The 13,424-nt window shown below is 42.6% G+C and overlaps 1 protein-coding gene across 1 annotated transcript in view; it reads right to left on the bottom strand.

The window, feature by feature from the left end:
* SHISAL2A (shisa like 2A) overlaps window positions 1–4,598 on the bottom strand; it is a 33,353-nt gene extending 28,755 nt beyond the window's left edge. The window contains exons 1-2 of the mRNA XM_048498108.1: window positions 4,467–4,598; window positions 3,540–3,776 (exon numbers count right to left, since the gene is read on the bottom strand). Of these exons, the coding sequence (XP_048354065.1) occupies window positions 3,540–3,721 (182 nt within the window). The 5' untranslated portion in view covers window positions 3,722–3,776; window positions 4,467–4,598. The remainder of the gene's footprint in view (window positions 1–3,539; window positions 3,777–4,466) is intronic.
* Window positions 4,599–13,424: the final 8,826 nt, after the last annotated feature.

A 13,424-nucleotide genomic window follows, 5' to 3' on the forward strand; every position in this document is an offset into this window, starting at 1 on the left:
AACCCAAATAAAGTAATATTTAGCTTTAGATTGCCTTGTTTGACTGTGTTATGTGCAATCCCTGTATCAATCCTGCAAGTGAAGCCAATATTATTATCTCTGTTGGAGCTATAAGTGCAATCTTAAGAAATAACGGTTTGTCTAAATCAACCTAGAAAGTTTATTCTTGAGATAATAATTTGACAGCTTCCCAGTTTATATTTTTAGTCATGACAATGCACCATCCTCCAAGAAAATGCTTGAGTATGACCATACTCAAAAGCTTTTTGGTGTTGTTTTTAAAAAAAACATTTGTTTTTGGAGTCAACAAGATGCTTTCACATATAGCAAAACCAACTTATCACTGACTTTAATGAAAATAAATTAACTTATTTGGAAGTGCACTGCTAGGTGTAAAAAAGTGAAACATGTCCAACTGAGAGATATGATTTTACAAACATATGCAGCTTGAATAAAGAGTCCATTTTTCATATATGCAGCCTTCCACAGAATACCAAACACAGGAGCATCCTATTTCAGTTTCTTTCTCTTTCTAGCTTAATCCAGTTCATGAAAAGTATTCGTTTGCTATCTTTGTGATGATCATGAAGGTCCTTCCTCTTCTGGCCAAACAGTGTTTCAAGTAGAAAACACCCACCTAGGGGCAGCTCAGCACCCCCATACTTATCAGAGGAGAAGAGGGCAGCCTGCCTGGCAATAAATTGCACACAGTAGAATTTCGTCCCATCCCTGTTGGTGAACACATCAGAGTAGTCTGCCCTCCAGATAATAGACCTGCCTGACAAGAAGCCTGTGGCACATCCAGCCCTATAGAGATAGGCACAAAAGGAACAGCCACTGCATAGGGTGGCCCTAAATCTTAATTTACCCATACCAGCTGACTGGGTGGAAGCAGGTCAGCCATTTAAAGGAAGGAGAAGAGGCTAGAGTCTGGCCTGACCCAATCACATACAGTTGGCAAAGGTTCCTGCCTATCAACACATGGTGGCTGCGATAACCCTCAGGGAGGGAGGGAGGAGGAAGAAGGGGTGGCCATACCCCAGACAGTCTTCCTCATAAGAGCCAGGGACTAAAGCCTGGGAGGGCATGTCAGCAACCCTATGAATCAATGTCCTCCAAAACATCCTATTGTTAATAGTCTTTCTCGGGGCTTGCAAACTATGGGCTGTGGTTTCCTTTATAGAATCATATAAAGTTTAATGGCTTATTCAGACAGCTATCTTTTTTTGTTTTGTTTATTTATAATCTGTCTTTCTTACTGATGTTCAAGATGGATTACATGGCACAAATCAATCTAAAATAGTTTAAGAAATCTAATAAACAATGCAATATGAATTGGATTACAAAAACTAGAAACAATGGGGGAAGTATCAGATTGGATATATCAAACTGTGCAGAAAATAATATTACAAAAGTGGAAAAAAATGCAGTAAGAACAAGAAAATATATAACAAGATAAAACATGTCACACTCAGTGGCGTAGACTACAGTCCTGTTCCCTTTATCAAAGTCTGTCTTGGACCACTGCATCATAATATATCCCTGTTTCCTTTACAAAAAAAATCCTCCTGAGCAACTCTGTGTTACAATTTGCAGGGTGGCAGAAGCACTAGACCTTCCTTGCCTTCACAGAAAGCCTATTTCACAAAGTGGAAACACAGTAGAGAATGTGCATGTACAGGCAATTATCAATCTTACCCACCTGCAGGTGGCACCTTCAGAAGGCACCTTCAGCACTGTCTGCAATTATCAGCTTGGACTGAATGGGCAGACACAGAAGTGGCCATTTGAGCATATTACTGGTCATCTCAACTCCACTGTACACTACCACTACAAATTCTTGAAGTGTACATTTGTGACGGTCAGAGAAACTGGAGTCTGGGTGCTTGCTGGAATACTCAGATGACCACTTTGTGATAACTAGTTTGTGATAACTAGCTCTAAATTTCTATCTATTTTACAACTGTTCCACTAGACGGGACAGATAAAAAGCATGCACAGACTCCCTTCACTGTTTGAAATCATAAATGTTCCTAACTCAACATACCCCCATGGTTTTTTGAAAACCCATTTCCCAGGAAATGAGAAATTCTTTCATCTTCTGAAAATACTTGAATTTTAAAAAAGTTGTACAAAAAAAAGTAATCTCACAGAAATTGTTTGCCGTTTCAATACAGTTTCCTGCTCTGATATTACACAGCTTACATCACTACAGTACATATGAACCAGCTCTAAGTTATTTGCAACTGTTCTTTAGCCAGAACTAGAATAAAGAATAAATCTAAGCATTTATTTGGAGGTTTACAGTGCTCAAAGAATTTTGCATTCATTATTACATATCTGGGGAACTGCCACTCATTTAGTTGCCTCAGGCAACTAAAAATCACTTGTAGGTCACTCAGGAGAGCAGCTTTAAAACAGTTCAGGGTTTACTTCTTACAGGCCATAAATAAATAATGCAAATAAGTATCAGAGGCAGGCTACTAAGGTTTTTTTTTTCATGGACTAGTAATTTGCAGCAGCATTTCATACAACTGGTTTAGATATTCCAAAGTAATTCCATAGTAATACCACCCATTCTTCCCTCAGTAGGACTGCACACAACAGCCATTTCCGCACAGCACAATCATACCTGGTTAAAACTGTTTTCTTACAATCTGCATCTGTTTTATCCTAGTTTCTTCTTTCACATGGCAGCCCGTGTTTTTTTGAAGGAATCCAGTGTAGACCAGGAGAAAATATTCCAATTTCTTCTGCACGAGCTTGGGACTTCTATACTTACATTGATAGCATATCTGAGCATTCCAGGTGTCCTGCATTGTGATTGGCTATTGGTTTTGAGAGGCAGCTTGAATGAATGTCTGGTGTGGAGATCAAGGGGTGGGCGGAGGGGCAGGGAGATCAGGTGGCTGTACAGGAAAAATAAACTGTTTCTGCTCCTGTGGTGTTTGCCCAGTAGCAGGCTCACCTCAGGATTTCTTAAAAGAATTGCCGATTTGGTGATTTTTGAATACCCTGGGATGAGGGAAATATCACCAGGCAGGGGCAGAGTGAGGGGGAACTGTACACGGGGCACATGCGCGACCACGCAGAAACAGTCAACAATTCCCAGGGATGAGATTGTTCCAGAGCTCAGCCCAGTATCGAAATTCCCAAGACTGCCTACCTCTGAACAGCTGGAATGCCCATGCCTCACAACTCAGGCTCCTTCCGCACATGCAGAATAATGCACTTTCAATCCACTACCACAATTGTTTGAAAGTGGATTTTGCTATTCCACACGGTAAAATCCAGCTGCAAAGTGCATTGAAAGTGCATTATCCTGTATATGCGGAAGGGGCCTCAATGACTATTCCTGTCTCAACATATTTGGGATTATTCTGCTTCCAGGGCAGAGTCCTTCACTTCCAAAATGGCTTAAACCCTGGCACCTCCTTTTTTTTTGTTAAGTTAGCCACTGACTCGTCCCATTCCCAAGGGCCATGGCACTGTGGGATCGGGCCTTCACGGGTATCTGATTGCTTCCAGACAGTACTTACCTGAGCCACCACATGTAGCTGTGCTCGTAGGGGAAGAAGCTGTTTGGGTCATCGCAACAGTATTTGACGTCCTGAAAGCCGCAGCAATAGACCGCGCTGGCTTCGCCATCGTCCCGAGGGCACCTGAAAGCGCTCACCAGCACCTTCTCAGCGTTCAGATAACTCGTGCAATCGGCACTCATAGTGCAACCAGCCCTCGCAGAGTCTGTCGCGAACCTACTGTGCTCGGACTACCACCTAGAGCCAAAGGAAAGTAACAGGCAGCAGCACAGCAAACGAGTAAAATGACCATGAAGGCAGGGAAAGTGCCCATCGAGAAGGAAGCTACAAGAGCCCCTCCCTTGCAGGCGCGTTCCTTCTCCTCTGCCGGCTGGTCCTCCCAGGAAAAAGCCGCTCCTTGTGCGATGCCTCCCCTCCTCTCAATTCTTGCTCTTTGGTGAAGGTTGCAGGCTAGAATCAGAGTAATTCTGTTTTACCGAAGTTAAACACGAATAAGGCATTTACCTAGCATTTTCTACACTGATTTGTGGTAAGACGAGCATCGTTAACAAGAATGTGCATTTTCCCAATAGGTTCACCATGAAACAAGATATTGGCTATGAACTATTTCTTGGGTAGAACAGTTTTTAGCAGGTAAACTGACATGATGGGTACCGAAATGATTCACACCAAGCCTCCAAATCCTACATGTGTGAGGAGGAGGCTGGCTGAAATACATTCTGCCACATGATCTCCCCAACATTCACCCCTTACTGATTATCTACCTTTTATTCAACTCATCCAGCAACTGAAGTGATTAAATGTAGGCAGGGGTGTATGGGGGCCATATGGCGCCCGGAGACAAAACAAAAACAAAAACAAAACCCTCAGCACAGCATGGCAAGGCACCCTGTGAGCCTCGGAGCCCGCACCCCCGCCCACCCTTACCTGAGACGGCGGGGGATTCTCTCCGCCAGGGCTGCTGGGCAGGGAAGAGAAGCCGTCTGCACTGCAGCCAGCCCCTCTTCTCTGCCCAGCAGCACCGGACCGGCAGAGCGAGAGGAGTGGGAAGGGAAGACGGCTCCCCTTACCCTTGCACCCACCGCACAAGTTCTCACTCCACAGGTGCAGGGAGGGCAGGAGAAGACAGCAGGCTCTCTGTCCCTGCATTGGCAGCTGGCGAGGAGTAGGAAGGGAGGGAAGCCGGCTGGCTTGCCTCTTCCCCCTCTGAGCGGGCAGCCCAATGGGAGAAGAAGGGAAGCAGGTGGAGGGGCGTCCTCGCCATTTCCCTTCCCTCTGAGTGGGCAGCCCATTCGGAGAAGAAGGGACAGCCCGCTTGGAGAAGAATGGAAGTGGGTGGAGGGGCGCCTTCGCTGCTTCCCTTCCCTCTGAGCAGGCAGCCCACTCGGAGAAGGGAAGCGGGTGAAGTGATGCCTTCGCTTCTTCTCTTCCCTCTCGGGCAGCCCACTCAGAGAAGAAGGGACAGCCTGCTCGGAGAAGGGAAGCGAGTGAAGGGGTGCCTTCATCGTTTCCCTTTCCTCTGAGCGGGCAGCCCGCTGGAGTAGAAGGGGCAGCCCACTCGGAGAAGAAGGGAAGCGGGTGGAGGGGCTTCCTCGCCATTTCCATTCCCCCTGAGTGGGCAGCCCGTTCTGAGAAGAAGGGGCAGCTCGCTCGGAGAAGATGGGAAGTGGGTGGAGGGGCACCTTTGCCGCTTCCCCTCCCATATGTCCAAACAGTGGGCGCTGGGGACATAGGTTACCCCCAGTGGGATTCAGCAGGTTCACACCACTTCGGCAGAACCAGTTGTTAAAATGATGCTTTCAAGCAACCAGTTGATAAATTATTTGAATCAGTGGCGTAACCAGGCAAATTGGAGCCCTGGGCAAAACCTGAGTTTGATGCCCCCCTAGGCGCGTGCCCAACGCAACGCACACACCCCCAGTGGCGTATTCAGGCAAACTGGAGTTTGGTGCCACCCAGGGCGCCCCCCCCACAGGGCAGCCACCCTTCCCCACTGTGACCAAGCAATGATTTTTTACGCCAGGTCGTTTCAAAGTCACCATCACATTATAGAACATGCCCCAACTCACAAATCTGAACATAGCAATAAGCCATGCCACACAACAGAAATAATTTTTGAAAACATTTTTTAAATGCTTTCAAAATGTTTTATTACTGCTATGAAAACATTTTATGGTGTTGTATCCAGTACCCCCAATTGGGGGAAACAGCATCACTTTCAATGTTTCAAAGGAGAATTTGGGCTCCCTAGTTTAAACAAGTGATGCTGGAATCCACCCCCAAACAGCATCATTTTCAATGGTGTTTAAACTAGGGAGCCCAGATTCTCCTTTTAAATCCACCTTAAAGGGAGAATCTGCAAACAACATTGAAAGTGATGCTATTTTGGGGTTGATTCTCCCCCACCCTGAAACAGCATCACTTTCAATGTTTAAACTGGGGTCCTCAGATTCTCTCTTTAAATCCATGTCAAAGGTGGGGGGATTTAAAAGGAAAATCTGGGGAAATTTGGAAGGTGCCTGCTGTCAGGGGTGCAATTGTTAAGCTAGCAGCACCAAACTTTCGGGGTATCTTTAGGAGACTCTCTTAATGATACCACCCAGGTTTGGTGAAGTTTGGTTCAGGGGGTCCAAAGTTATCAATCCTCAAGGGTGTAGCCCCCATCTCCTATAGCTCCCATTGGAAATAATGGATGATGCGGCACCCTCTTTGGGAGTCCATAGCTTTGGACCCCCTGGACCAAACTTCATAAAACCTGGGTGGTATCAGTAAAAGATTCTCCTGATGATGCCTCCCAGGTTTGGTGAAGTTTGGTTCAGAGGGGCCAAAGTTATCCACCCTCAAAGGTGTAACCTCGTCTCCTATTAGCTCCCATTGGAAACAATGGGGGATGGGGCACCCCCTTTGGGAGCCCATAACTTTGAACTCCCAGAACCAAACCTCACCAAACCTGGGTGATAGCATCAGGAGAGTCTCCCAAAACATCCCTGAAATTTTGGTGCTGCTAGCCTAAAAACTGTGCCCTCTGCAGGCCAAATATGGAAAAAACACTGAAAATACAAAAAATCCCAAACAAACCTGCAGTTTTTGCGCCCCCCACAGGGCTGCGCCCAGGGCAACTGCCCACTTTGCCCTATGGGAGGAACGCCTCTGATTTGAATCCCACCACTGGTTACCCCATGTCCCCATTAGCGGTAGGCCACTGAATGTAGGGTGTGGTGCTGATACTTAAAGCCCTATCCAGCACAAAGTCATTATACCTTGAGAGTTCTGTACTCCCATATGAACCTTCTAAACTACCACAGTCATCCTCACAGTCCCTGCTTCAGATGCCCCCACTATCTGAAACAATATAGCAGCCATCCAAGAAAGGGTTGTCTGTCGAGGCACCAAAATTACAAAATTATCTTCCCAGAGAAATGTATCTGTTTACTTCTATCACTGTTTTCTGCCAGAGGGTAAAGACTTTTCTGTTTGTGTGGCACTCCCAAAAATGACTCTCAAGTGACCCTCTTTCCTGTTCACAGGTCTGTATATTGTCTTGTGATTTGATTGTTTGCCACTCTGAGGCTCCTTAGTTGAGTGGAAAGGCAGATTTAAAATGTTTAAAATGCATTAAATTAGATTCAAAATACAATTTCACTCAAGATTCAATTCAGCAATTTAATGTTAACAAAATTCTACAAATATAAAATAAATGAACTTAGAGGAAGTAGTGAATAATGATGAATAACATGAATAACATGGGAGAATATGCTAAATAATGAATATATGAGTAACACATAATAATAAGTGACTAATAACAATTGCATACAATTGGTGGAAATGAAGAATGATGAATAATATTGAATAATTGTATACTGTAACTTTTTAGTTAACTTCCTTTTATATTGTGTTATAAATCTATGCCAATAAAGGCGTAGGTATGTATGTATGTATGTATGTATGTATGTATGTATGTATGTATGTATGTATGTATGTATGTATGTATGTATGTATGTATGTATGTGTAATCAATATGAAAGTAAATTAATGCAAAGTCTATGAGGACAGAGAATGATGGTAATAGCACAGTTTTTCTGTTGTTACTGTGTCCTACCCACAGAGAAAGGGAAATGGCAAAGTTATTGATCCCTTCCTCTTCAGAGATCTTTCTTGTACACCTATATTTTTTTAGTTTTATTCATTTTATCAGCCATACAGTAAAACAATAATACAATGATGCAAACAACAATACTACATTTCACAATACAGTTCTTGATTTAACAGATATTTTAAAACTTCTTGCTAAGAAATTCTAATCCCATATCACTATTCTAATTCTAATCTTAGGCCGTTTCTGCACGGCCAGGAGGCGCCCCCACGCCGGCAGGAGTTCTGCCGGCGTGGGGGTAGGCTGAGGAGGCTGGTATGCAGGCTGACTCCGCATGGAGCGCTCTCTCCTGCGCCACTCACGGTGTCCTCATTAAGCCTGCGGAAGGCGTCCACAGCCCGCTTCCGCATCCGACCCCTGGAGGTCGGAGGACAGTGTGGGCAATTTCTGCATCGCCCGCAGTCGAGGGCTCCCGTGATGGCTTGAGACGAGAACGCGTTTCCGGCCAGTTACACCCACAGGAAGACGCTCCCTCTAACAACAACCCTTTAAAGGGTTGTTGTTTGAAGCGCTTGACAGCCGCTCTGGGAGAGGAAGAAGAGTCAGGTCACGCTGCTGCGTTGCCTTGGCATATAAACGGCCTGGGGGAAACCTTTTTTGCTTGAGCCCGTCATAAATGGGCCGTGCGGAAGCGGCCTTACTGAAATACTAACTTCAATCATCATAACTTAATCCTATCCTTCTATCTCTAAGGAAAAACCTTTTACAAATATCTTTATATTATTACAACTATCCTTAAATAACACAAAAACAACATTACAAAGAAGATAATCATCTTATTATCCTGAATAAGGAATAAGGATAATTATCTCTCTGCTTTCTTTTTCTTCCCCCAATACTACTCTTTCTCTCTTGAGTTTACACATTGCACACATCTATAGAGGCACTGAAATCTTGGAATACCTTCCACTTGCTGTGGGCATTCTAGTATTTTGTTCAGCTGGTGTTTTTTGTTTTGTTTTGTTCTTAATTTTCAAAGATTTCTGGGTTTTTTTCCAAAATTGCATAGAAGCCTCATAACTTCGTCACAGATCTTTAAAACAGAGTGAGGTGGTTTGTATCCAGATTTGAACAAGCATCTCTATCCAGGTGTTGGAGACTGTATGCAAGCATTATTTTGTGTTCCCACAATTCTTTTGATCTCTGTGCCAAAGAACAATCAGGCTGAAATATAATTCAGGAGTAAAAGACCTTTTCATCACTATCACATACCATCAGGGAGAGAATTTAGATGCATTTATATAGGTCTTAAACATAACCTTTCAGACCACCAAAACTGGTGAGGGAGGGAGGAATCTCACTGAACTGTCCTGAAGTATTCTGGTTGATAGAACTGGGTCGCAATATCAAGTAAATCTTGACTGGTGGGTCACTGTACCCAAATGGTTAGAACCACTGCTGCAGTCTACTCCTCTAGCCCTCTCATGCAGGGGTTGCCAATCTTTTGAGTCTGTGGGCACATTTGGAATTATGACACAAAATGGTAGGCACTTATGAAAAAAACTAGCAAAGAATAAGAGAGACAGAACAGAGCAAAGCAAATAAAAATGGCTGAGACAAACAAAAGAGAGACAGAACAGAGCAAAGCAAATAAAAAATGGCTGAGACAAACAGCAGAGACATTTCATGTTAACAAATACTGAATACCTTTAACTAGAATGTTTCCTATCATCTTTGAAGCCCTTTAGATGTGGACAGGGGTGAACCGGTGGACATTGTCTACTTGGATTTCCAAAAGGCTTTTGACAAAGTTCCTCGCCAGAGACTGTTGAGAAAACTCAGCAATGAAGGAATAAGAGGGGAAGTCCTCCTATGGATTAAAAACTGGTTGAGAAACAGGAAACAAAGAGTGGGTGTAAATGGGAAGTTCTCACAATGGAGAGATGTAAGGAGTGGTGTCCCCCAAGGATCCGTTTTGGGACCAGTGCTCTTTAACCTATTCATAAATGACCTGGAAGTAAGGAGTGGAGTAAGCGTGGTGGCCAAGTTTGCAGATGATACCAAATTATGTAGGGGTGAGGTGAGGCCTAAAGGATTACAGGAGCTCCAAGGGGACCTTGATAAATTCAGGTGAGTGGGTGAGTGGGCTCAGAAATGGCAAATGCAGTTCAATGTAGCAAAATGTAAAGTGATGCACATAGGGGCAAAAATCCAAACTTCACATACACGCATTTACAGGGTCAGTGCTATCAGTCACAGACCAGGAAAGGGATTTAGGGCGCCTTAGTTGATAGTTCCATGGGAATGTCAACTCAATGCATGGCAGCTGTGAAAAAGAGCAAACTTCTATGGCTGGGGATCATTAGGAAAGGAATTGATAATAAAACTGCAAAGATTGGCTCATGCCCTTTATATACAAAGAAGCAGTGCACAGCTGCGACTTGGAGTACACCTCGTGTCCGAGTTCCTGGCTCTAGCCGCATCCTTCAAAAAAAAGGGATATTGGAGGAGATAGAAAAAAGTGCCGAGAAGGGCAACCTTAAGGATGATTGAGGGACTGGAGCACCTTCCCTATGGAGGAGAGGCTGCTAGCGTTTGGGACTCCTTTAGTTTGGAGAGGAGGCGGCTTAGGGGGAATATGATTGTAGACTACAAAATTGTGCATGAGGTAGAACATGTTGACAGAGAGAATTTTCTCTCTCTCTTCCTCCACAATACTAGGAACCAGGGGCATTCATTGAAAATGCTGGGGGAAAGAATTAGGACTAATAAAAGGAAACACACTTCTTCACGCTAACGTGTGATTGGTGTTTGGAATATGCTGCCACAGGAGGTGGTGATGGCCACTTCAACCTGGATGACAGCTTTAAAAGGGGCTTGGACAGATTTATGGAGGGAGAAGTCGATTTATGGCTACCAATCTTGATCCTCTTTGATCTGAGATTGCAAAATGCCTTTAACAGACCAGGTGATCGGAGCAACAGCAGCCAAGAGAAGGCCATTAATAGCCAAGGCTCACATCCTGCATGTGAGCTCCCAAAGGCACCTGGTGGGCCACTGCGAGTAGCAGAGAGCTGGACTAGATGGACTTTGGTCTGATCCAGCTGGCTTGTTCTTATGTTCTTATGTAGATGTTGAAGAACTGCCAGTTTTGGGTGAGGAAGAACAATTCCATCTTATTTATTTATTCATTCATTTATTTAAAAAAACTGTTTTCCTTTCAGGAATAAGTTGGATAACAACAATAAAACCAAAACATTGAAAAAAATACAGACATAATTAAAATAGTCAGCAAAAACACATTTTTGAAAGTCCAAGTAGTTGCCTTTAAAGTCAGAGTGTCTTGACTTCTGGTGGTTACAAAGTATATTAAAAGTAAATAAAAATATATTCATTAATTTTACTTCTTGATATCCTATTTAATAAATTGCATCAATTATTTTCATAACATTGGATTACTAGATTGAGTTACTGATGCTGGATGGCTTTTAGAAGGCATCTCATACATCTTCTAAGAACAGGGATCAATAAGTATTAAGGAATGACATTTTCATTATTCATGTAACTTGTTCTTTTAAAAATATGTTTACCCAAATGACATTTTAAAACAAAAATAGATCGATAGAACCCAAATATCATCTGTTCATCAACATCCAGGATCATCCTGAAATCTCTAACTTATATTTTTGTCTTATTGATTCTCCATTCTTTTAAATATTTCATTCAAAATTGTAATTTGTCTGGCTTCCAAAGAGATCCCAAATCCCATTTTGCCTCTCTTATTAACAACTGAGTTCGGGGGAGTGGGAAGCTTGCACTTACACATTTGTAAGCTAAATACTATAGAAAGTGTAAAGAGTTGTGTAGCCTCAAATTCAGCTTTTGAATCAGTGGTGGATCAGCTGCTGAACAGTAACTGAATGCAACAGACAACAGTAACTGAATGCAACAGGCAAAATAGAATTTCAGCACTGTATGCAAATGGTAGTATGGTATGGAGTTTCAGCAGAATATTTCACATATTTAATATTCTTGTACAAAATAGTATTTTGTATAAATAGCAGCACTGTTATATAAAATATTGACATATTTTTATGAACATATAGAAGTTACAAGCATATGTCTATTTTCTGCTGTCATCTCTATATTTTTGGACTGACTTATGTTGAGGACAGCTTACTTTTATGAGCCTTCTTGCAATTTTAGAATAGGAATTGTGGCTTTAAAGTTGTATGTTTTCATGCTCTGATGTTATATCATGTTGTTATTAGAAGCTACCCTGAGCCTGGCTGTGTTGGGGGAAGACAGGGTACAAATCAAATAAATAGATAAATATTTTCATCTGGAAATGTTGGAGGGTAGCAATTAACACACATAAACAATTATTATAATGAATTGTCAACTGTGTTTCATGTAATTAATTCCCACCTTCACTTCCTATTACATGGCTTGAAATAGATAAGAAATATTATTAAACGTGTAACTATTATAAAATCCAACTTCAGTTGGACAAACTAGATTTTGAGAAACTCTTGTTGCTTCTCTAAACTGACAGGATTCAGCAACAAAGGGAGGGGAGCTGCCTTCCCACTGAATTCCCGCCTTTTCTTCCATATATGGAGATCCATTTTGCTCTATGAAATATATCACCAAACAAGGAGTTTGCAGGGTGTCTTTAAAAAACACCTTGAAATAAAAAGTAAGGATTACAACTGGATTGCTGTAAAAATATCAGGGTTAAATGGTAAGAATTTTTTTTTTACCTTCAGTACTTTTCCCTTCAGTACTTTTTACCTTCAGTACTTCATCAGATGCTCTGATGAAAGGATGAAAGTGGAGGGTCAGGGGACTCCTGAATAGTGAGGCCTACTTAAGGCTTTGTCACTTAACAACCTCCACTTAACAACTGATGAAGCCACCAAGTAAAATGATATAAATGAAGAATGGAGGAGACAGGAGAGCATATGAGAAAAATATGACTGAAGGGGAATAAAGGGGGAAATGGACAAGTGTGAGGAAAAGCTGGGAAGCAAGGGAACAGAAGAGTTACAGAAGGATAATATGGAAATGATTTGTTGAGTTCATGTGTTTGTTAAGGGTTTCATACTCTTGGTTGTGAAATTCCTGGAGATTTGGGGAGGGAAGTTACCTTAGAGGGTATAATACAATGGAGTCCATCCTTCAAGGCAGTTATTTTCTCCAAAGAAACTATTTTCTCCTCTTGTCTGGAGATCAGCTGTAATTCCAGCAAATTTCCAAGCCCTATCTGGAGGCTGGCAACTCTACTTCGTTCTGTGCTCGTGCTCATATGCTCACTAATCTGGGTTGTATTCACAGCTCTATTGACAACTACACTGAGCAATTTCTTTTTGTCCCTAATAACAGCATTTTTATCAATTAATTTCACAAAATATTAACTTACGCATCAATTTAGCCCCCTCATTTTGTCCCCTTTTATTGCCTATGTTTTCATAGAATGATTTGAATAGTAGGATTATCAAGATACTGGAATTTGGGGGAAGGAATTATTATTGAATCCTGATGAGTGGCCATAGCAGTGTAAGGCCTTTTTCAATTCATGATTTTGATACAGTAAAAATTCAATCTATACTGGAGTTTTAAACTGAGCAGGGGTAAACATGGTGTTGCCAGGTCCCCCCTGGCCATTGGTAGGGATAGCGGGGGGGGGGGGGGTAGAGTTGCAAGATCCAGGTCAGGAAACTCCTAAAGATTTGGGGATGGAGCCTGGGGAGGACAGAGACCTCGGTGGGGTACAATGCCACAGAGTTCAC

Source organism: Sphaerodactylus townsendi, linkage group LG05, assembly GCF_021028975.2.
Source record: "Sphaerodactylus townsendi isolate TG3544 linkage group LG05, MPM_Stown_v2.3, whole genome shotgun sequence".
Lineage (NCBI taxonomy): Eukaryota > Metazoa > Chordata > Lepidosauria > Squamata > Sphaerodactylidae > Sphaerodactylus > Sphaerodactylus townsendi.